We start from the raw sequence: 22,693 nt of genomic DNA on the forward strand, positions 1-22,693 counted from the left end.
TAGTGCGAGAGTTAAATTAAGTTACGAAGTTATTTAATAAATGAGAACTATTCTAATATTTAAGGTTTAGTTAATATAAAAACAAAACACACATGGCTGGTCAGGCCACAAACTACACATATTGAAATAACAATCCAAGTTTGTTAACAAAAGTTCTAGTCAGGTATAAATATAATTGTTAAATAGTTACAACGGTCTCCATCTGGAAAAGCACTCGGTCCGATATCGTCCGGCAACTACACGAAGGGCATTTTGCCCATCCCAACAGGGCGCGCACAAATCACATCTTGTCCGTATCACCGTGAACTCAATTCTTGTCCATAGTCTCGCGCGCGAAAAGGTTTTAACCCTGTCGGGCACAATGGGTCACCACGTGACTATTTAGCGCGCGAAAGTGTCCGCTCTCTATTTTTCTATTTCAACACTGGTTGCAACTCGATGGAAAGTTTTAGCAGCGTCACTGGTAATACCCTATATATTGACCATTGTTAGAAGCAAACGAAGTATTTTTAAATATTGGGGAGCGAACATAAAGAATATGTACAAAATACGTTACAAGGTATTGAGAAAACATCACCATGGACACGAAGGAACTACCGACTATGTTAGTCGATGCCACGCTGTCATGGACAGTTACGCGGTGGCCCTTGCGCCTCTCGTTGGAATGTCCGCGGGATTTTCCACGCCTGGACAGTGGAACCAATTCGTCGGGTCCGTCAAGTCTCTGATTTCTGTAGATCGATTTCTTACGAATGGTCTTCGAATGCTGGGTTCTTTTTTCACCCAACTTAGGGCAATAGACGAGTCGGTCCATAAGAGCAATGCGATGTTCTCTTTTTTGAATAAGTCCCTGACGTTGTTGATCAGTCTTGCGCCGATTAGGCATCCCATCAACTCTAAGCGCGGTAGCGTAAGTTTCTTTTTGATGGGAGCCACCCTTGTTTTTGAGGCGACGAATGATACGCCTACTTTTCCAGATTCGGTGGTATATCGAACGTATACCACTGCTGCGTACGCCTTGGCGCTGGCGTCGCAGAAGCAATGTAACTGCAGACTGGTTACTTTCTCTGCCGGGAAGTAACATTAGGTAGCGCGATTTTCCTTAATTCCGGCATCTCCATTAGCCATCGTCTAAATTCCTCGGCGAATTCTTTCTGTAGTTCCGAGTCCCAGCTGACTGACGGATTCTTTTGCTCCCAGAGTCGTTGGAATAGAAATTTTGCCCTGACCGTATATGGCGAAATGATGCCGACGGGGTCGTAAATGCGCGCAACGGCGCTTAGTACGTGACGTTTCGTTGTCTTTACGTTCTGAAGGACGTCTAGTAAATTTGATAAGTCGAAGGAAAATGTGTCTTTCTCGGGGTTCCAGAGTAGTCCGAGGATCTTCTGATTTTCCGCGCTGGCTTGGCCTTGAAATTTGATTGTTTCGGTTCCACCGTTCTCGATTTCTGTCCCCCACATCTTGCGCAATTCTGGAGAATTAGTCTGCCATTTACGCAGAACCATGCTGGCTTCCTTCAATATAGCTGACATTCTCTTCGACAGGTCGAACGCCTTTTCTGGGGTGGCTGCTCCTCCGAGAAAATCATCGACGTATAAATTATCGTCCAAGGCTTCCCGGTCTGAATCGATGTATTTTCTGGCGTGGGTTTTGATCGTTATTGCCAGTAGATACGGCGAGCTTGTCACTACGAATGGTACTCTGGCCATTTGAAGTACCGTGAATTCGTTTTCCATGACCTTGCCCTTGGTGTCTTCCTTGGCCCATAGGAATCTGACGCTGCTTTTCTCCTCTTCTTATGGGAACCTGGAGAAACGCCTTTTCGATGTCCGATACAATGGCTACGTGGTGGTTTCGGAATCGTAGTAGGAGTTTCAAGAGATCTGGGTTCAGATTCGGTCCACCTGACAAGCAGTCGTTGAGATAATTTTCGCCCTTGCCCCTGGCCGACGCATCGTAAACAATTCGTAGTTTCGTCGTAGAGCTCGCTTCACGACGTACGGGCTGATGCGGTAGGTAGTACGTCCCGGGCGGCATCTGCTGTACATTCTGGACGGGCTCCACTATTCCTAGCGTCATCTGTTCGTCGATAATCGCTTTGTACTGCGTGTAGAGGACTGGGTCTGCGTTGAACCTTCTTACTAAGCTCTGCATTCTCTTGGTGGCCATAGGTAAATTGTTGGAGAGTCTCTCCTTCGGTGAATTCCAGGGAAATTTCACGTAATATCGGTTATCTTGAAATACGACGCTGTCTCGAAATTCTTGTACTACGTCCTCTTCCGCGACATCTTGTTCTTGGTCCGTTTTTATTCCAAGCGTGTCAAGTTCCCAGAACGATTGCAGAGTTTCCGAAATTTTGACGTCATCCACGCTAACCTTCATGACGTTTACGATATTGCTTCCGATTCCTCCGTAAGCTGTAGCTGGACCTTGTATCGCCCACCCTAACTTCGTTTCTAGGGCGACGAACGAATTTCCAAATCGCTCCATTTTTCCGCTCACGATTTCCCAATAGAAATCTCCTCCTACGAGAATGCCGATGCTTGAACTTCCGGGCGCTCCATTGGTCAGTTCTTCCGCTAACTGAATGTCTTTGGACTGGGCGAATTTCTCGATTTCTCGGCAGCTGGCTGCGGTGATAGCGTTGCAAAGGTATGGAACGACGATGGCGGATATTTCGATTCTTGATCGGGGATTCTTGGCGTTTACGATCGATACGCGGACGATTTTCCTTTTAACTTCTTCGGCCTGATTGTTGGCGAAGCTGTTGATTGAGATGACTTTCTCTCCAACGACGGGTAGCTTTAATTTCTGGGCGATTTCTTCCTTTATGAAAGATGCTTGGCTCCCGGTGTCTAGAAGGCATCGAACGCGCTCCTCGGCTTCAGGGTAGGCGGGGTTCACGGCAAATGCTTGGGCGGTTTGTAACAACACGGTTTTTTCGCACGCGACTTGGGCTACGACTCTTCCCGCGAGTTGATCCGACTGTTTTTCGGTTGATTTCGGCTCCGTATTACCCGAATTCGCGCAGTTTTTATTTTCAGGTTTATGACACCTGTTTTTAGGGCACAAGGCGACGTTGTGCTTCCTCCGGCAAATTTTACACGTGACCGATCTTTGACCGCAATCGCGAGCTGCGTGGTTTAATCGAATACACGCGTAACACCTACGCGTTTCACGAACAAATTTATTCTTCTCCTCTAACGTGAATCTGTCGCAATAGGAAGTGGCATGCGCGTCTGCGTTACAAAACACACAAAATAACTTTTTCTCGCCTACTTGGGTCGCGAGAGTCGAAGTCGTTGACGGGTACACTCTACGGCGCTAACCGCTTTCGTAATCACTTTTTTCCGAATAAACGGAATTTTGCCGAAAACCTTCTGACTCGCGGTCTCTTTTCGAATCACTATTACCCAACATGTGACAGGTTTCTCTACCTTCTACTTGTAATCTTAAAAACCTGATAAAATCTTCTATGTCCCATTCGGACGATTTTCCGCGACGCATACTGTAATTTAGCCTGATATCATGGGGCAAACAACTTACTAAGTGGGAACAAATCGAATCGCTGTTGTGAGATACATTTACACCTATAGCTTTTAGGCTTCGAATGTTGATTTCGACAGAATCGTAAAATTTACGCAACGCTTGAAAATTATTAGAGTTCGGAATAGGTTGCAATTGTTCTAGTCTCTTAAAAAGTTTGTGGCTAACCAAGTCGTTGCGATCGTACCTACTCTCTAAAATGTCCAAAGCTACGTTATAATTTTCATCGGACGCGGTCATTTCGCTCAACAAATATTTTGGATCTCCTTCCAAATAGGAAATTAAATAGTCAAACTTATCTACCTTTGGAATGTTTTTGTTGTCGACCGCTGATTTGAATTGACTGATGAATCCTTTCCACTTGGTTACGTTGGGGTGGCAGAGTGGTTAGCACTTTCGCCTCGCAGCAAGAGGAGCCGGGTTCGATCCCAGCTTGTGGCACTGGGTGAAAACTCGGAACAACTCCTTCCGCGTTGAGTTTGCAAGTTCTCTCCCCACTGGTTTAAGGGGTTTTCCCCCGAGTTCTTCGGTTTCCCCTTCCATAAAAACTTGTTGAGGTTAACGGTAATAGTGAGTGTAGGGAGCTGTTGGCTCGATCGCGTGGCATGCAGGGCTTGCCACCACCCTCCTACGCATTGTAACCCGGCCACCTGAATTAAAGGCTTCAAAAAGTCGCTTGACGACTTAGGCCTAAGGTGGTGCCAAGGGTATTAGCCTAGCTAGTTATTAGTTGGTTATTATTAATCGCCAGGGTTGGTAGTCGAGACTGGAGAAGTGATGCGCTGATCGCCGTTCTGATGTCCGTCTCCGAGGTGTGGCCGCCGCTGGATCCGGTGCCTCTCGCTCTTGGTTTCCGCAACTTCCGGTTGGCTCGGGTTTTCGCCACCGAGATTTCCTCTCGAAGCGCTTGCACGATTGTTACCTCCTTCTCGATCTCTTCCCCGGATGCCTCGATGAATAATTCCAAGATGTTTTCGTCAAGATGCTCCAGGTCGACTTCCTTGATCCTCAGCAACTCTAGCTCCTCTTCTATGTCGTCTTCGCTTGGTCTGACCTCCGCGAAGAGTTTCTTTAATTCCCTTAAAATCCTGCACGTATTCGTACGGGTAATCTTTCTGACCGCTACTAGTCGATTGTATTCGTTCTGCTTTTGTTTCGATAACCGCTTCGATAGACTCTGTATCTCCAAATCTGAAGAAGGCCTTTCTTCTATCCTCGTCCCGTCACTCCTTTCCGCGCTCTTATCTGCGGGGATCTCGTTTCCCGTCATGATGAAGTCCGATCACTTTTAGTCCGAACTTAAACTCGTGTTCGTAATCCCAATTAATTAAACACTTCACTCAAGTTCAATGTCCCTCGTTCCCGGGTTTCGCTGCACCATGAAGAAAAGGTAGATCAATTAGGTGGGAGAGGGTTAATCTAAATTTGGGAGAGCTGATTTTAAATCCTAACGCCGACTGAAAAACGTTAGATTTATTTTGGTTAATTAACGAGACTCTTTTTAAAACGATAACAACTAAATTTATTTTCTTTACAACGACACAATACTTCGTGTCTTAATTCCTCTAAAATTTGCACTATACGGCGTGCTACAAACTCCTTTTGACTGAAAGCGCGGTCTATGCGTCGACCTACGCTCCTGAAATCTTTTCGTGCACTCTCTATTCTTTTTCTTTTCTTAGGGGTCTCTTCGCTGACCACCTTTCTTACAACAATTTTGAAAACTTTCCGTTGTGCGTCACGGGTTTATTTGGGGATTTGACCCAAAACCGCTCGCTCTCGGCCTAGCCTAGAGGAGCCGCGAGCTCGCATCTGCAAGGGGGGTCGAACCCCAATATCCTGTTTTACCATTATAGATACATTTAAGGGTTTACAAGTTAAAATTGAATACCAACACTACCAAAGGTAAATCATCAAAAGTATACACAAAAAAAAACCACAAAGAAATATAAATCCAAATCTTGCAATACGTTAAAAATCTAAAACCAAATCAATACAATTTCGATTATACAAATAACAAACAACATAATACACTTATTTACAATGGGGGAAAAATAGGGGACGCGTTTCATCTTTTTCACACCGCTCTTGCTAAAATATTAGAACAGAAAAGACTAAACTACTTATAATTCGAGAAAGACTTTCAAAATATATATCTACTAATAGTTAGCTAGCCTTGAAAAAGGTTGTTTGGAAAAATTAATTATTAATAGTTAATTAGCCTTTAAAAGGCTGTTGAAATAATTTGAAATAAAATTAAACTATCAACTAGTCATTTATCTAAGTGTTTATATTTTAAACAAGCGCATTTGGGCTTCTTTAAACCTCGAGGAGGTAGAAGTCCGCTCTTGCCAAAATAATAGAACAGAAAGACTAAAGACTTAAAATTCGAGGAAGACTTTCAAAATAGACCTGACTCGTTCTGGAGCTCAAGACGAAATGGAAAGAAATGTTTTTTAAAAAAAAAGCAGCTTAGCGGTCGAGCCTGGCATTGACCATATTTCGCAAAAGTGGTGAAATCGAAAAACCGCAGAATTTTCCAGGAAGCGAGAAGAGCAAGGTCGTTTTATTGTTGTGGCTATCGTCGCTTTTGCTGGACCCCGTTCTGAGCTTGTATCCGAGCGTCGGATTCCGAGCATTGACGTGCATGCCCGCTTGGGTATTTCCCGAAATTCCCTCAAGCCCCTTTCTTTTCTTTCAATTGTTCATTAAACTTTCTCTCCATTTCCGCTCCCTTTGCCTCCCGAATCTATCTGTTTATGGTCTACTATCTTTTTGAGTAAACGAATTGATTTTTAAAGATTTCCCCCCCCCGAAAAACTTTACTTGGCAATAAAAACATAAAGAAATTTCAAATATGTGGCCTCTTAAATATAAATATATGGCCCTTTTAATATAAATATGTGGCCCCTCTCAGAAATGCAGGGGGGCTAAAGCCCACTTCAGCCCACCCTTAGCGCCGCTACTGAAGACTAGTAATAATGCTTTAAAAGGATACTCGATATTGCGCAAAAGCTGTAGCGACCAATTTTGGTAATGTATTTATGTTAGTAAATTTAGAAACCCGATTTAATTTTTATTCTGTAATAATGGTTTCTTCCCCACGTTAGTCGGAATTTGACCTTGTCGTTTCCAGGAAAGTTTACGGGCTGGGCTAATTTTGGGCCACCTGATGGCAATGCTGGTCGTAACCAACAGGGGGACCCGTGATAAGTTATTCTTAGCCTTAACTGTTCTCACTGAAGTGACCGCACCGCGCTTCGGACGGTCACTATTTGAGGGGGGTTGTAAAAGGTGACCTTGTGGCCAGAGGTAGCCTCAATTCCCCCTTCGTTATTTTATCTCTCTCCGTACATCCATCTTCGGAATTAGCGAGTCCCCCTATTATATGAACAATTCACCGCGAACCCCCTAAAACCCTTTCTCTTTTTCCCTGCAGTTTTTTTACAACAAGTCCGAATTGTGGGTTGCCAATTATCTTATTCGGAGTATTTCTCCTTTTTGTGTTATATTTATAAAAATAGCTTTAAGTGATGTGTGATACATGCCTGGCGTTTCGATGGCGCCAGGCTTGACATAATTGCAAACTATGATTTATTGGGGACGCTACGGCTGACCCTTTGCGGTGTCCCGCTCGTCTGAACAGGAAAATTAAAATTAGCGTGATAACGCTTTTCTGGCGATTGGTTGGGTTCGGCCAGGACTTATGGTCCGGCTCCTCTGATTGGAGTGAAAGTGCGCGCCTCGTGAGACACGTGACTTTGGCCACGACTAAAACCAGAGTGTTCGCGCCCTTTTGGTCAGAACTGGCTTGGGTCTCACCTTTATTCCATCAGGTCGAAGACTCTCTAAGTTGTCCCGGGAACGGCCTTTGAAAATGCGAAGTTGCGGTGGCGGGAATCAGTGAAGCCGCGAGATTCTCGACCGCGAAGTGCGGGTAACGTTACGGTCTCGCGTAACTAGGGAAGTTCTCGGTCAGCAATGACAAAATAAAGCTTCCGCGTATTTGTGCGGGGTCATGAACAGCAAGAGGTGCGGTTAAGCACCCCGACCAACATTGACCGCCAATCCGGACCGTAAAAATAAGTATTTTGAAATAAGGAGGATGGCTGTGGCCATCAGGTGTTATGTAAATTGAATTCTTTCATAAGTGTCATATTGTTATAAGTGTTTTATTTAGTTTGGTTACCTTGGTAACCCGTAGCGCTCAGTATGTGTTTAGTGATTGTAATTGTTTTCTTGTTTTAATTTGGTTTACCTTCTTTAATTAAATGTTAATTATTAATTTTAAATTTCGTGTAATGGAAACTCTCAATTTAATGTTTAAGCAAATATCCCCTAGATGTCCCTTTTCAAACTCGCTAACCCCGAATGTTACGCGGGAGGGAGGATCAAACTCACCATTGTAGGCGCAAATATTCGAGTACTATAAGGTGAGTAAGTTCATTAGTTGCCGCTTAAGGTAGGTGAAAGGGGAACAGCCAAGCTTTTCCAAATATGGCCTTATTTCCGTATCAAAAGATTAACAAGACGTTCAATATACTAACACGTACCTTTTTTTGGATATATTATCCAAAACCAATTTTTGTGCGCCTATTTCCCACCATGAAAAATTGTACTCACAACCAAATGATGGGGACTTTTGACATTTTAAATATTATAACTAAATGGAGGTGCCTGTTAAATTCAGCACAGTGGCAATTTTTCCGAATTGAAAATGCAATTCGGAAAATTTTCCGCTTTTTATTTTTCCGGAAAATTAACAGCACATTTTTGACCCAGCAGTTAACTCGTCTATCTTTTCCCGCTAAAATGGCAACACAGTATAACAAATGCCCCTATTTTCGTGACCAAGGGTTAAATACAAACTTATTTCATTTTAAAATATTCTTACACATCTTTTTAATTGATGCCAACAATTACGAAATATTAATCTTGCTTACCTTTGTTAAAGTAAATTGATATACTTTGTATTAGTGCAGGGTATTGTTTTTAAAATTAATAGAAATGATCTTTGAAAGAAAGAGAGTTAATTCACGAGGACGAGGTACGAATCTCAGTGATTTCGTCTTGGAGGAATATATACTTGTTTTATTCCTCCAAGATTTCGTTACTAGATAAATTTTATCGATAAGGTAGGACCATAGACAATTGTCTATGGTAGGACTCGCGACTTAGCAAAGACGTTCTAACAAAGTTTTACACGTAACTAAGTCACATTATTTCAGTAATAATTTTAAAACATTGCCTTCATTTGGCTTTTTGTTTACAACACAGGTTTTTTTTTTATTCAAAGAAAATAAATAAGAGCTGGTTGGGTCTGAGAAGACCGCGAGCCCGACAACACAGGTTGAAGTATATTTGGTTCACCAGTGCGCGCATGCGTTTTTCGGCTTCCCGGCTAGAAATGAAAATACGAGCATTCAGGCAAATGGGTTTAATTTCTAGGCAAATTTAAAGATAATTCATAGGTAATACAAAATCTAGTGGCAAATTGAGTTTGTGCAATAAAATAATTAGCGATTTGAGCTGTATGTATTTGTAATTTTGTTATAACAGGCTATTTGAAGAGGCTGGTATAATGGTTAAGGAAGCGCGTATGAGTTCAAATCTCACTTCCGCACATAATTTTTAATAGATTTTTTCATCATAAATTTAACTTTCAATTTGCACATTTTTTCTGCTTTTAATATCAAATACTTTATAATAGTTAAATTCCTCGAATAATATTACTTAAATTCGTCGAATTCATTCTCTTGTCATTTTAATTCATTTTGGGCTCCCAACGCCATCTCGTTACCAAAACATTACTAAGAATTTTGGAATTGCTGAATTCCAAAAATATTAAATTACACTCTTTAAACTAAAATAACTACTAACAATATTCAATCTGAGCAAACCAGCACCTACGGGTACACGATTCATATTACAAAAATTTATTTTTGTTTCCTTGTTAGATTTAAAATCTTCCACAAATTAATTACTACGTAAGGCACCACCCAAGGCCCAAATCATGTTAATCATCTAGTGCTTTTTATTGACTTGATCCCAGGTGGCCGAGTTACAATGTGTAGTAGGGTGGTCGCACACGGAACTACAATATTGAAAAATAGGTTTTACATAACTATTGTAAGGCGAGTAATGATGTGAGCGGAAACTTAAGAAAATGGAGTTCAAAGAAATGAAATATTACAGTTACTACAAGAACAAACGTTAAACTTAAGATTGTTAGAATTTGAAACTCCTAAATTCTTATCACGGTATTCGAAATATTGTTACCGAGCAGATAGTAAAGTGTGGGTTAAGTCAAATCAAATTGGTATTTTGGAATAAAAATCTTTAAAATTAAATTTTTAATAGGGTCATCCAGTAATGCCTTAAAAATTTATTGGACTCAATTATCGGGATGAAATTTAAGTCTTAGTTTTCTTCGATCGTTGAACAGACAATAGTTCTTATAGTTTTGCCTTATGTAAACTTAGCTATTTAGCCAACTGCTCACTTCTCCAAGAGCGCCAGACGCCTAGACACGGCTCATAACATTCAGCGATCACTCTAAATGAATTTGATCACTTTATGAAATATTTTTGTTTAATATTAACATAGTTTTTATCTATTTTTTAATATTATTTTTTACATAATATCAAGATGGACTACAATTCTTGTTTTGAATAATAAATCTGCTTCATCCCACACAATATTGCGTGACGAGCTTAATCTGAAATTGTAATTTTTCGGTATTTAACATATTTTTCCGTGTTCATTGAGAAGGACACTTTTTTCGCGACTACAATTAATTTGTAAACACCACCGGGATAATACAATCGGTGACGCTTGCCTTTAAAATTCGTCAAAATAGTGACGGTCTTATTAAGGTTTAAACGCGATGCCCCAATTAGTTACCATTGATATCAAGTTTTCCTTTCTTGCCGAAATACCGGGGTAATAGAGAGGGCTTCTAGTAACGGCATTTTGGTTTTGGTATATAAGAATTATTTCATTGCTTAGGGCAAAGTGACCAATTCTGGACCATATTTTTGTTGCGCTTGAAAAGTTCAATTTTAAAAGGTAATATTCTTAAAATAAAAACAACTTTTTTAAAACTATTAATTTAACTGTTGCGTTTTAGAAATTCTAATTTAAAAAAGGACGTCCTTGAAACAATTTTTAATATTTTCTCAATATATACAATTTGACCATTTGTGGGCCACATGCCCTAAAGAGAACCGGGAGGCGACCTAACGTGGACCACGTGGGTGACCTAAAGCGGACTGGTAGATTTCTATTAATTAAGCACAATTTTAAACTATGGGCCTACTTCTAGACGTAGGTCTATTTAAAAACAGTTAAATTAGGTCAAATATTTTAAATAGTCATAGGCCTACGTATTAAAAATAAAACTGTACGTAAACATTTTTTTTAAAACAATTGCAATATTTATTTGAAAGATTAATACAAATTTTATCATACTGGACCTGAACGTTTCTACTACAAATATAATGCTGTACTAACCTCTGTTTTGACTAGTTTTAATGAAATGGTTAAGTATTGTAAAAAAGTAGAATTAATATTGAACTAGGTAGGCGCAAATGAAAAAAAAAATATATATATATATCACATAACCATTAGGCTTAACCTATGACGTCGAAAATGCAAGAACAGCTAAAACAATGTTTGTTAAGCCTACGCCTATCTCAAGTTGTAATAGCCTATAGGCCTAATATTCAGTTTCATTTAAATATTCCGCATATTTCAAATATTAACCATTTCTGAACCGGTGGTCAAGATATGGTCAATTGCTAGGTCCGAACAAAGATAATATAACTACGTACCCTAGATTGGAAATCAAGCTCCTTGAACGTAACGCAGGCTCTTACTGAGTTCCCGGCGGAAGTCGGAAAAAATGGCCTCCATGGAGCTGGCAGGGCTACCGACATATAGTTAAAACGTAAAGTTTTAGTGAAAATTGCGCCGTGGTTTTTGACTCGCGGTTTTCAAGATACCAGATATTTTTGCGTTATATTGTTTTAAAACAATAATGGATTATGCCTGTAGCTCTAAAAATGTTTCTAAACGAAAGAAAACTAAAGGTGAGTAATATAATCTTGGGTTATCACTTGAAATTCCTTATTTCCCACCCTGCTATGGAGCCCGACTTTTCCGACTTCCGGCGCGAACTCAGTAAAAGCCTCAACAGAAAACGCGCTATTGAGAAACGCCGTGATTTCGAATCTAGGGTACGTAGTTATATTATCTTTGGTCCGAAATAGGACTATTATACAAAAACCAGTTCTACGAACTGAAAAAACAGTGTTTATTCTTGTAAGTGTTACGGCTAAGAAGGGACAGACATTAAAATAAATTTAGAATTAATGTTTTTACGAAACATCATAACAAAAAAATCCAGAATAAACTCTATAAATGTTAAGAGATTAAATACAAAATAAAAGAGCGGAAAAATAACTATGACGTGCGATTCGAATCGCTCTTCATAATTATTAATTTTTTAATTTTAATTTTACTTTCAGTTTGAACATTTTCTCTGCTTTTTATATCAAATAATTTATATTACTTAAATTCCTCTAATAATATTACTTGAATTCCTCTAATAATATTACTTAAATTCCTCTAATAATATTACTTGAATTCCTCTAATAATATTACTTAAATTCCTCTAATAATATTACTTAAATTCCTCGAATTCATTATCTTGTAATTTTAATTCATTTTGGGCTCCCAACGCCATCTCGTTACGAAAAAAAATACTAAGAATTTTGGAATTGCTGTATTTTTCACTTATAGTTATTTATAATAGTATTTAATTTCGGTAGTATTTCCAAAAATATTGTTAAAAATATGAAATTCCACTCTTTTTATTTTTGTTTCCTTGTTCACTCCGCTATGCCCTGACGCCTTTCCCGTCTCGTATTCTCTCTCTCTCCCTTCCCGTTGTCGCTCCCCAAGTAGCCAGTACCGCATTTCTTTACTCTAATGATTAAGCACTTAATAAAAACCCCATTATATCGAAACATGTGAAAGGCACATGATTCCGACGTCAGGAATCCAGTGGTGGTTTTAGATTTCGCCTAGGACCAATAGTTTTAGAGATATAAAAATAACAAGAAATGCATGTTAAAAAAGTTCTCAGTCGAAATTTTGGGGCTTACGGTTTCAGCATAGGCCAAAGCCAGGCGATCCGGAACAGATTGCGTTGTAGAACGGGGGGCTTGTAGAAGGCAGGAGTCGAGGGTAAGAATAAACAGTAAACCTATCGGTTTACTTTAATATTGGTTCACAATAGGTCGAGGGTAGGTTCAGAAATCAGAATAGGGAAAATCGAATAGTTTCTTAAAAATGATTTTTTTTAAATAATATTTTTTTAAACTTAAGACTATTTTGAAAAATAAACTAAATTACTTACGTAAACGTTAAATGCGATGTAACATCAAATTACTATCACGAAATGCATTAAAATTCACGATTTTCTAGAGCTCGAAGTAAAAGTTCTGTCTAAAAATTTAGCGGGAACTCAACACTGGTAATTAATTACCCAGGTGCGCATGACGGCTTTTAGCAAATTCGGTTAGTTGAATATTATTGAGTTTTCTACATATTTAATGCCATCTATTTGGAAACATTATTTATTACAAGAACGAAGAGGTTTGGCGGTTTATTTAAAACTCAAAATAAATGTTCGAGCTATAACCAAGGGCTCTATTATTGCTAAAGGGACGGGTTATTTTGTAGCTTCGCCAATGTTATTCATCCTGTTCGAAGACGATATGCCCGTGGAAGAGGGGGATATCACAGAAAGAGGGAGAGATATTTTGGGACCTTCAAGGCCATTTGGTTTTTTTTTTCAAAATCAAATCGTATCGGTTTTTAGCGCTCCTTGGAGGTTTTTTTTTAAAATAATATGGCATAGTTACGTGTAAAACTTTGTTAGAACGTCTTTGCTAAGTCGCGAGTCCTACCTTATCGATAAAGTTTATCTAGTAACGAAATTACTGAGATTCGTACCTCTTGCATTAACTCTCATTCTTTCAAAGATCATTTCTATTAATTTTAAAAACAATACCCTCCACTAATACAAAGTATATCAATTTACTTTAACAAAGGTAAGCAAGATTAATATTTCGTAATTGTTGGCATCAATTAAAAAGATGTGTAAGAATATTTTAAATTGAAAGAAATTTGTAACTAACCCTTAGTCACGATAATAGTGGCATCTGTAATACTGTGTTGCCATTTTAGCGGGAAAAGATAGACGAGTTAACTGCTGGGTCAAAAATGTGCTGGTAAGGACATCGCACTTCTTCTATGGGATTTGGCTTTCGAGAGATTTTTTTCAAATTGAAACATGTTGTTAAGCTTGATCAAAGGAGCAAAATTGCTAAGTTTTGTCCACTTTTGACCGCTGATACTATAGGAGCTAGGGAAAAATGGCAAAGGACAATTTTGCTCCTTTGATCAAGCTTAACAACATGTTTCAATTTGAAAAAAATCTGTCGAAAGCCAAATCCCATAGAAGAAGTGCGATGTCCTTTTCCGGAAAAATAAAAAGCGAAAAATTGCCACTGTGCTGAATTTAACAGGCACCTTGTCAAAAGTCCCCATCATTTGGTTGTGCGCACAATTTTTCATGGTGGGAAATAGGCGCACAAAAATTGGTTTTGGATAATATATCCATTTGTTTTGAATTTACGACAATAGAGCGTTCTATAAAATCGGCCCAAAACCGGCCAAACTTTTCATACAGACTATAGAGCTAGTTCAGCAGGACTACAAACAACTTCTTTTGTTATTATTTGGTTTAAGAGAATTCGGCTTCAGTCCTGTCTTTATATGAATATTTTAGACACGTACCTTTTAGGAGTTGTAGTAGGGACCCTAGGTGTTGAAGTATGTTTGGCCTTAAGAATATTTTCATGATATAAGTTCCTTTTTAAACCCGTGGATTTGGGACTAGTATTTTGCTTATTTGCCATCATACATTTATTACAAAAATCATTTAAAATAAGAAAAACGGCGGAAATTAGTGAAGCCTAGGCTAGCAACTACGCTACTCCTAAAAATCGACTGCCCTCCATTTCTCACGGGTTTGCCAGATAAATATTTTTCTCTCACACGAAAAACCGGCCAAGCCTTCACCATAGAAATCTCATAGGTAACTAGAATGCTGCCGTGTAACTGGCAAATGGACCAAACGCCGTGGCAGACGATAGCCAAATCTCAGCCAATCAGAGCTCAAAGAGTGGTTCTGCCAAGAATTTAATGTCACCATAGAGAATGACCTCACCTAGCTCCCGCTAAAGTTACGCGGAACCAAGGTGAATTATTATCCTCCTTGGCGGAACCACTCTACGGCCTCTCATTGGCTGAAGGATCAAGGCGAACTGGCGTCAAGCTCGGCCGTAGGCGGCAGCATTCTAGTTACCAATGAGATTTCTATGGCCTTCACCTCCTCCGAACTCAAATGGGGGAAAGCACACCACACCGATTTTTTAGAACGCTCTATTAGGGCCCAGCTATCTATGGAATATTATTTGGTACGAGCCATCGTTTTTGCGCAATCGTAGTTTGAACGTTGTACCCGAAACGCTTTTTACAATTTAGAGCTTCCCTTGACTGGACAGATTTATAGCCTGGTGTACCCGGTAAGATTGAAACCACACAACCGGAGGTCTGTCATCATTATGCCCTACGCCAGCGTCCACAGACCCGGACAGGTGACAAAACCAGCATGGGTAGCAAAACCCCACTACTGAAGGTCGCACCCTCGACGCAAGCCACTCAACCCAGCAGAAGGTGCAGCAATGGGTCGACCAGCCCCCACTTCGCACACAGCAGTGGGAGTAAGAGCGGATGCTCTGGCAACGCCAGCCGACACCCTACCTAGAAAGGTAGAGAGCCAAGCCCTTTGGAAGGAGCACCTAAAGGGGAACGGCGGGCACACAGCAGCCCGCGTAACCCGGCACAGCTGGCACCGGAGATCCCGGTGGAACTCCAAAAGGCCGGGAGATTGGTCCGCCGTGCCCTCATACGGAGGCCCGCAGCCCCACAGCAGGCAACTCAATCCGCCGAGACGGCCAGGTTGCCCGGCCCCTCTCCGTTAGCCTGGGCCGAAGCCCAGTTACCAGCCCACACCGGACCGAAGTCGGAGGGGGAGATAGGACCATTTGGACGGAGCTAACATCTCCCAGTGCGCCACCGCCCGTGCTGGGTTACAAGAGCCGGACCCCGACTTCCCGGTAAAGCCACCAGTTATTGCACACTCCGACCCCTCGTGGGCCAGCTTCCCTTGACTGAAAATTCAATCGCCGTCCTCCTTAGCAGCAATCACGTGAGTTTGTTACGACTAATGACAGAGCTTGGGTTGGTTGCGCCCCCACGCTGCTACACATTTCCCTTCAAATTACCCACCGAGAACGTTTGAAGGCTGTGTCCGGATAATCTTTTTTTTTTATATAAAACAAATTATCGAAGGTAAAAATAACTTGGGTAACGTCGTGTTTCCTCCTTTGTGCACTAATTCTAGGCAGTCTAAGTTAAAGTGTAGTAGAGTAGAACTCGTAACTCGGTAAGTGAAACTATTCGTGCATAAAGACTGAACTCAACTTAAAGTTAAACCTTTTGTTATTGTGTATTTTTGTATCAGGCATACACACGTTTACAACAATAAGTTTAATATACTAATATACAATAGTTACTTGGCGAGTACATCCGCGCGACTTCGGTGATTAGAACGGAATAATCCCCACCAACGAGACTCGTTCCTTCACGTAGACTAAAAAGGGGGGAAATAAAAAAAACTAAAATGTAGATATAAATCGTGGGGTTGTTTGTGGTTAGGGTATCGCCATCTATCGTAACACTTTCTTAAAATACCTTAAGCGCCAACTAATGAACGTACATTTAATAGTCCTCGAATATTTGCGCCTGTACGCAGTTGCCGTATATGGCCGGCCTGGTTACGACGCACTGGAGTCTGGTTTCCACGTTTTTGTCCATCGCTTTGGCGCAATATCGAGTTTCCTTTTAAAGCATGCGGATTTAATCCTTACGGAACACTAAATGGACTTGAATTAAAGTTACATTGCGCAATAATTCGATTACCCCCCTACCGTGCTCTCAATACAAGCTCTCTTACCAGTGTTCAAACCACGCTTCATTTTCAAGCCTTTTTTTACAGAAACAACAATTGCTAGCGTTTTACGTCAATAAAAGTTCCAAATAGTAAAACGCGTTTGGGTAAAACGTTCAAACTGCGATTGCGCCAAAACGATGGCTCGCACCGACATATTCCATTTAACCATTTTTGTAGAAAACAGCCGGGCCCTAATTTGGAAATTGGCTTTATAGCCGTAAATACAATAAAAACAGATTTATATTTTTGTGCGCCTATATCTCGAAATCAAAACTGTGCTCACAACCATATGTAACATAATTACTCATAAGTATGCCATAAAAGCATTTTCGTTAATGAAACCTTGTTCACGGGATATGACGTAAATTACGTCACTTACAACTCCGTGACGAAATACGCGTCATCAACTTTACTGATGGGAAACGGAAATTAGTGAGAATTCCTCGCGCGTTTCTGGCTTTGCCCATGTCAAGTTTAGCTCGTGCCTCGCGATCACTTGATTTCATTTCCATGGTAACCTTTTCAATAGCGCAAGGATTATAAGCATTTTTTGCATTTTTGGGTCCATTGAATTTTTTTAAATGGAAATATTATACAGAGGCATACTTAGGAGTAATTATGTTACATATGTCACAACCAAATGATGGAAACTTTTGATATATTCTATATCATGACAAAATGAAGGTGCCTGTTAAAATTCAGCCCGAAATTTTATATAATTTACGGAAAATGTTTTTTAAAGTTACTACATGTCATGAATATTTGCTACACAGGAACATGTTTAACCTACACTAAAACGCGCCTTAGTATTTAGTTTTCACCCACCGAAAAAAATTCAGGGTTAAACCAAGAAAGAATATATTTATTTATACTCAGTGAGAATGAATATGTTGAGATTATTTTTAGCGTTTCTCCAATTCCACCCGTTGGGGCCGCCGCCGGTATGCTCCTCCGCTTTAATAAAATCAAATAATAATAATATAATCTCATCAATTAACGCTGCTGCAAGGACGCAAAAAATAAGACCGCATCCTCCCCCCCCCCCCCCCTTGGCGTGACGGGGTTAGGGCCTCAACGTGTCCGTCGATAGTCTCGACATATTCATTCTCACCGAGTATAAAAAATACATTCTTGGTTAAACCCACTTTTTTTATTAAAATAAAATATTGTAAAGGTACTGTCACACGAAAAAACGTAATTTTGAAATCAGGAAATTTCAGCATTTTTGAAGTAATGAGGGCTAGCTATAAGAAATTTGAGCATTTTTTTTAATGGCTTTAACAGGTTTATACCACCGTTTTTTTTGCTAACCCTGCTTATGTATTGCTGTGAGCATTGTTCAAGCACAAACATTTTTTTAATGTACTCGGCTTTACTTTAAATGTTTCCGATATCATATACAAGGCTTAGTAGCATTTCAATTTAAACCAGTATTTACTATTCCTAAAACGCACGTTGCTAGAAAGAAACCAACTACCATAATTAGTTAGATTTGTGGAGCAGTGAAATTGAAATACTCAGTATTTTATTTAAACGCTTAAGAAATTACTTTAGCTCAGCAGAAATATGGCGCCTTCTTAAATTTATAAAAGGTTGCAACTCCGAAGAATAAACGCGAAAATAAAACCGTGGAGAATGATCACGTGACTCTCGACGTTGTCGTTCTAACTATTCGAGCCCTCTGATTAACCTCTCTTTTCAAAATTTACTCTTACAAAGGTTGGCCGCTGAATCGGTTTTTGACGAAATAATTAAATATCCCTTTGGTTTAAATTTCGCTTTATTTTAGGCATTTCTAGAAGTGGCTTTATCGATATCGAACAATACAAGACATTCTGATCGTTTTTGCTAAAGAAACTTTTACCCAAACTTGTATAGCGTGTTTCTGGAAAAATGAGTGGCCGAGAAGAAAAGAATTTACAGTGCACAACGAGAAACAAGGATAATTTTACTCGCCACAGTAGAACTCACTCGAGCGCGAAACCCTTTCAGTGTGACCAGTGTAGTTACGCGTCTGCACAGAAGGGTAATTTGATTGCCCATAAAAGAACTCACTCCGGAGTAAAACCATTTCAGTGTGACCAGTGTAGTTACGCGTCTGCACAGAAGGGTCATTTGATTATCCATAGAAGAACTCACTCCGGCGTAAAACCATTCAAGTGTGATCAGTGTTCGTACGCGTCTGCGCAGAAGGGTGCTTTGATTGCACACACAAAAAAACACTCCGGCGAAGAACTATTTCATTGTGACCAGTGTAGGTACGCATTTGCCAGAAAGAGTGATTTGATTATCCATAGAAGAACTCACTCCGGCGAAAAACCCTTTCAGTGTGACCAGTGTAGCTTCGCCTCTGCAACGAATGGTAATTTGATCAATCACAAAAGAAGACACTCGGACGAGAAGCCCTTTGGATGTGCCAAGTGCCAATATCGGTCCAAACATAAAAATAGTTTACTTCGCCACGAAAGACTACGTCACTCTGAAGTTGAAAAGACCCACAAATGCCCCAGTTGCGAAGGGAACTTCGCTACCCATCAAACCCTCCAAGGTCACCTTCTAGTTCATGGTCCACTTGGAAACCAAATTGGCGCTTTAAACAGTCGCCACCAAGAACCAGCACACCAATCACAACATCGTCAATTTGACCCCTCTGGTTGTCAAACGGGGGGTAGGTATTGTTTGGTTGAACTGCGACGTTTGACGAAGGAACAGATTGAATCTCTCACTGAAAAGCCCCACCGCGTCCATGCCATGAAAGCGGAAATTGGCGAAACTGACGCGGACACCGCAAACATCGACAGAGTAAGGGTTTTGGGCTCTGAATGCCTAAACATCGACCAATTTCCGATTTCGTCAGTCGTCAGGAGAGAAGACTTGGAATGTCGCCCAGTTGGGGACAACCACCCAGAACCCATGATCAAGACAGAGTTCCCTACCGAAGATGAAAACTTGTGAATTTTTAATAAAGGCAATGTTCATTACAATTTCTTGTTTTTATTTGTTTCCAACTAATTTAATTTTCAAATATATTTCATAAACTTCGTAAATGTCTTCAAAACGACTCATTTGGTGGACGTTTTTAAAGACGTATTGTTCTTAAATTGAAGGAGCTTGTTTGGTTTTTTCTTGTTCAGTTTCAGTTTTAACTAACAAGTTTTAAGTCTAAGTAAAATTTTTTACCTGCCGATTTGTTTATTTTCAAAACCGGCGAATGTAGTAACTTAATCGCCATCTCAAAATTCTTTGCTAAGTCTCTATTTAGCAGACGCCTGTTTATCGGGGCTAATTAATAGACGGGTTAGTGTAGACGTTGTAAACGGTATTTGCTCTACGCGTTTTCTAGAGCGACCCTAACCTCTCTTTAAGTTCAGCAATAAATCTATGATGTGACGTCAACAAAAGTCCCGGACTATTCGGGATTAGTGTACGAATAGTCTGTCTTGGGGTTTAAGATTAAAAAAATAGGTATAAGGGATAAAAATTGAAAATGGCGACTGTAATGGGTGCATTACTGGACTTACTAAATTCTGACAATTCAAGCTCAGAATCATCGTCTGATGATGAAATGGAAGTGATCGAAAGTGTAATAAGTACCACGAGAAATTTTAGAATGAGCATTTTGCATTATGATGAGATAATTGTTAGACGGTACCACTCTATAGGGTTTAAACGTATGTTTAGAATTAGGCCTAACATATACGACCATCTTGTAAAGAAATTAGAAAGCTCTGAATATTATCCAGGGATGCTTCAAGGTAATTAAATTAATTACAATTATATAATTAAATGTTGTAATACACGTACTTGTAAATGCAAATATCAAACATAATGAAGTATGTCTTCTGACAGATTTAACCTTACACAAAATAGTGTTAGAAACATATTGAAAAGAGTCAATAAAGTTCTTGACAATATGTCTAAAAGTGTTGTTTGTTGGTCTGAAGATAAAATAAGATTTGAAGAAAGAGTTTGAAAAGATTTCAGTTTTCCTCAATGTTTAAGGTTATGTTAAGTAACTGAATAGAGGAAAACTGAAATCTTTTCAAACTCTTTCTTCAAATCTTATTTTATCTTCAGACCAACAAACAACACTTTTAGACATATTGTCTAATTTTTAATTATATACTTTTTGTTCATTTAAGAAAATTTTCTGTCTATTTTTCAATTGAATTAAGATTCAAATCATATGTGAACGTTTTCACGGGATATTCTGGTTCAGTTCATGATGCCCGTGCGTTCATCAACAGTTTTATTTTTCCTGAACTGAAAGAAAAATGCAATGGTAAAACTTCAACTCACTTATTGAAAGGTATCTAGTTGGTAAGTGATGTATATTTTACAGATGGATACATTTTAGCAGATAGTGCGTATCCTTTAGAGGAATTTAGCTTACCGCCATTCAAAGACAATGAACATTTAACTCCAGTTCAGAAAGTATTGAATAAAAAATTAAGTCGTACAAGGGTTTTGGTGGAGTACACGATAGGGGATTTAAAGAACCGATTTCCATTCGTTAAAAGCACAGATTTGAAAGACCTCGAACTCATCTGTGATATTATAATATCTTGCACAGTACTCCACAACTTGGGTGATGAAAATGATTTGAATGAATTAAATTGTAGTTCAGATTGTGAAAGTGACAAAGAGGATAATGCCTATGAAAGTGAAGCCAAAAGAAAAGCAATAGCTGTGTCTTTGAGGAAAAGAATGGCTCAAGATTTATTTGATAATGAGCAATGGGATAATAATTAAACAATAAGAATTTAAAAGTAAATTTATTTTCAAGTTATATAATACTGAATTTGTACAGGCTAAGCTTCCATTACAGCTCCCCGACTAATTATTATTAATCATGGTTAATATACAAGATTATGATATCAAAATATCAAAATCGGCCTACCTCGCCGTTGCCGAGATATATTTCGAGTTACGTTACACAGGGCCGGCGTTGGGGGGGGGGGGGGGGTAAGCGGGGCAAAACTCTTGAAAGAGCTACGTAAGCCATTCCACTTTGAAAAACACTCGCTTCAATGTTTGTCATGGCCCATTCTACACCCATATCTTGACTTTTATGAATGGTAACTCCGTACGCTAAATCAACGGGAAACTGAGATCTTAGAACAGAAACATTGGTCAAAATTTCGAACTTCACATTATCTCTTTCAATTTTCTCTTCAGTGCCATGGTTATCGAATAAAACCAATAGATCAGAAAAAGCTCCTTCTGCGTTGGTTTTTAGCCCTATCACGGTACCCATGGCTCCATTAACAAGCCCTTTTTCCATATTTAAATTTATCCGCAACATTATTCGAGCACCGATACAAAGCAAAAGTCTCGATTCCAAACCCGCTGTAACAGAGATATTACTTTCCCATTTCTTTCACTGTTTTTTGGATTTCTTGGTGTCCGTGGTTTTTGTCGTCACTCATTATTTCGAAAATAGGGTTACCACATTTTTGAAGCATAATGTTATTTACGGTGTCGCACATTTTGTTAGTTGGTAATAAACAAACTTTTTTTCCTTCTTTGGACAACCTGTCATAATAGTTGGCAATCTCTTCAACATTGTCTGCTCTGGGAATTAAACGTGTTTTCAAAACTTAATATCCCGTTCTGTTACTTCACCCACACGTAATCTAGCAAGCATCTATCCATAAGCATGGTCATTTTGTTGGCTCTTATTAATTGTTTATTCATCAAATTTGAAACACTGACGAAATAAATTAAATCCACCAACTGAACCAATAAGTTTACGAGCTTCTATATGTGATAAAGTGGAAAAAACGAGATCCCTTTAACAGGCTGTAATTGCAAAAAGTCTCCTAAAGCTAAAATTGAAATACCACCAAATGGTTCCTCTTTTCCAGTTATTTCGCAAAAATGATTATAAGTGAGCAAAGCTGAATTGACCATTGAAATTTCATCGATTATCAGTAACTTTAAATGGCCTAAAGTGTTTCGCATTACCCGCAAGGAATCGGAACTGTTCTGCCGCGT

General features: G+C 39.5%; 2 protein-coding genes across 4 annotated transcripts in view; both read left to right on the top strand.

Moving 5' to 3' along the window:
• The window catches only part of LOC149951768 (uncharacterized), a 31,638-nt gene extending 10,112 nt beyond the window's left edge, over positions 1-21,526 (top strand). The window contains exons 2-3 of one of the 2 annotated variants that reach the window (XM_090170112.1): positions 20,872-20,978; positions 21,039-21,526. In XM_090170112.1, coding sequence (XP_090026238.1) covers positions 20,872-20,978; positions 21,039-21,448 — 517 coding nt within the window. In that variant the 3' untranslated portion in view covers positions 21,449-21,526. Of the gene's footprint in view, positions 1-20,871; positions 20,979-21,038 lie in introns of those variants that run through there. The other variant, XR_016480039.1, reaches the window with a different exon arrangement.
• LOC149951769 (uncharacterized) lies at positions 13,040-19,661 on the top strand. 2 transcript variants are annotated; one of them, XM_090170111.1, is made up of 2 exons: positions 13,040-13,103; positions 18,486-19,661. In XM_090170111.1, exon 2 carries the CDS (start codon positions 18,590-18,592, stop codon positions 19,649-19,651), a length of 1,062 nt encoding a protein of 353 aa, XP_090026237.1. In that variant the 5' UTR covers positions 13,040-13,103; positions 18,486-18,589; the 3' UTR covers positions 19,652-19,661. The 2 variants fall into 2 exon arrangements, with proteins under 2 accessions (XP_090026237.1, XP_090026236.1); XM_090170110.1 differs by lacking the exon at positions 13,040-13,103 and adding an exon at positions 13,557-13,667.
• Positions 21,527-22,693: the final 1,167 nt, after the last annotated feature.

This window comes from Leiobunum rupestre, chromosome 3 (assembly GCF_980474605.1).
Source record: "Leiobunum rupestre chromosome 3, qqLeiRupe1.1.hap1, whole genome shotgun sequence".
Lineage (NCBI taxonomy): Eukaryota > Metazoa > Arthropoda > Arachnida > Opiliones > Sclerosomatidae > Leiobunum > Leiobunum rupestre.

What these genes read in the sequence shown, in the direction of transcription:
- LOC149951769 (XM_090170111.1), top strand. Translation starts at nt 18,590, where the DNA reads ATGAGTGGCCGAGAAGAAAAGAATTTACAGTGCACAACGAGAAACAAG.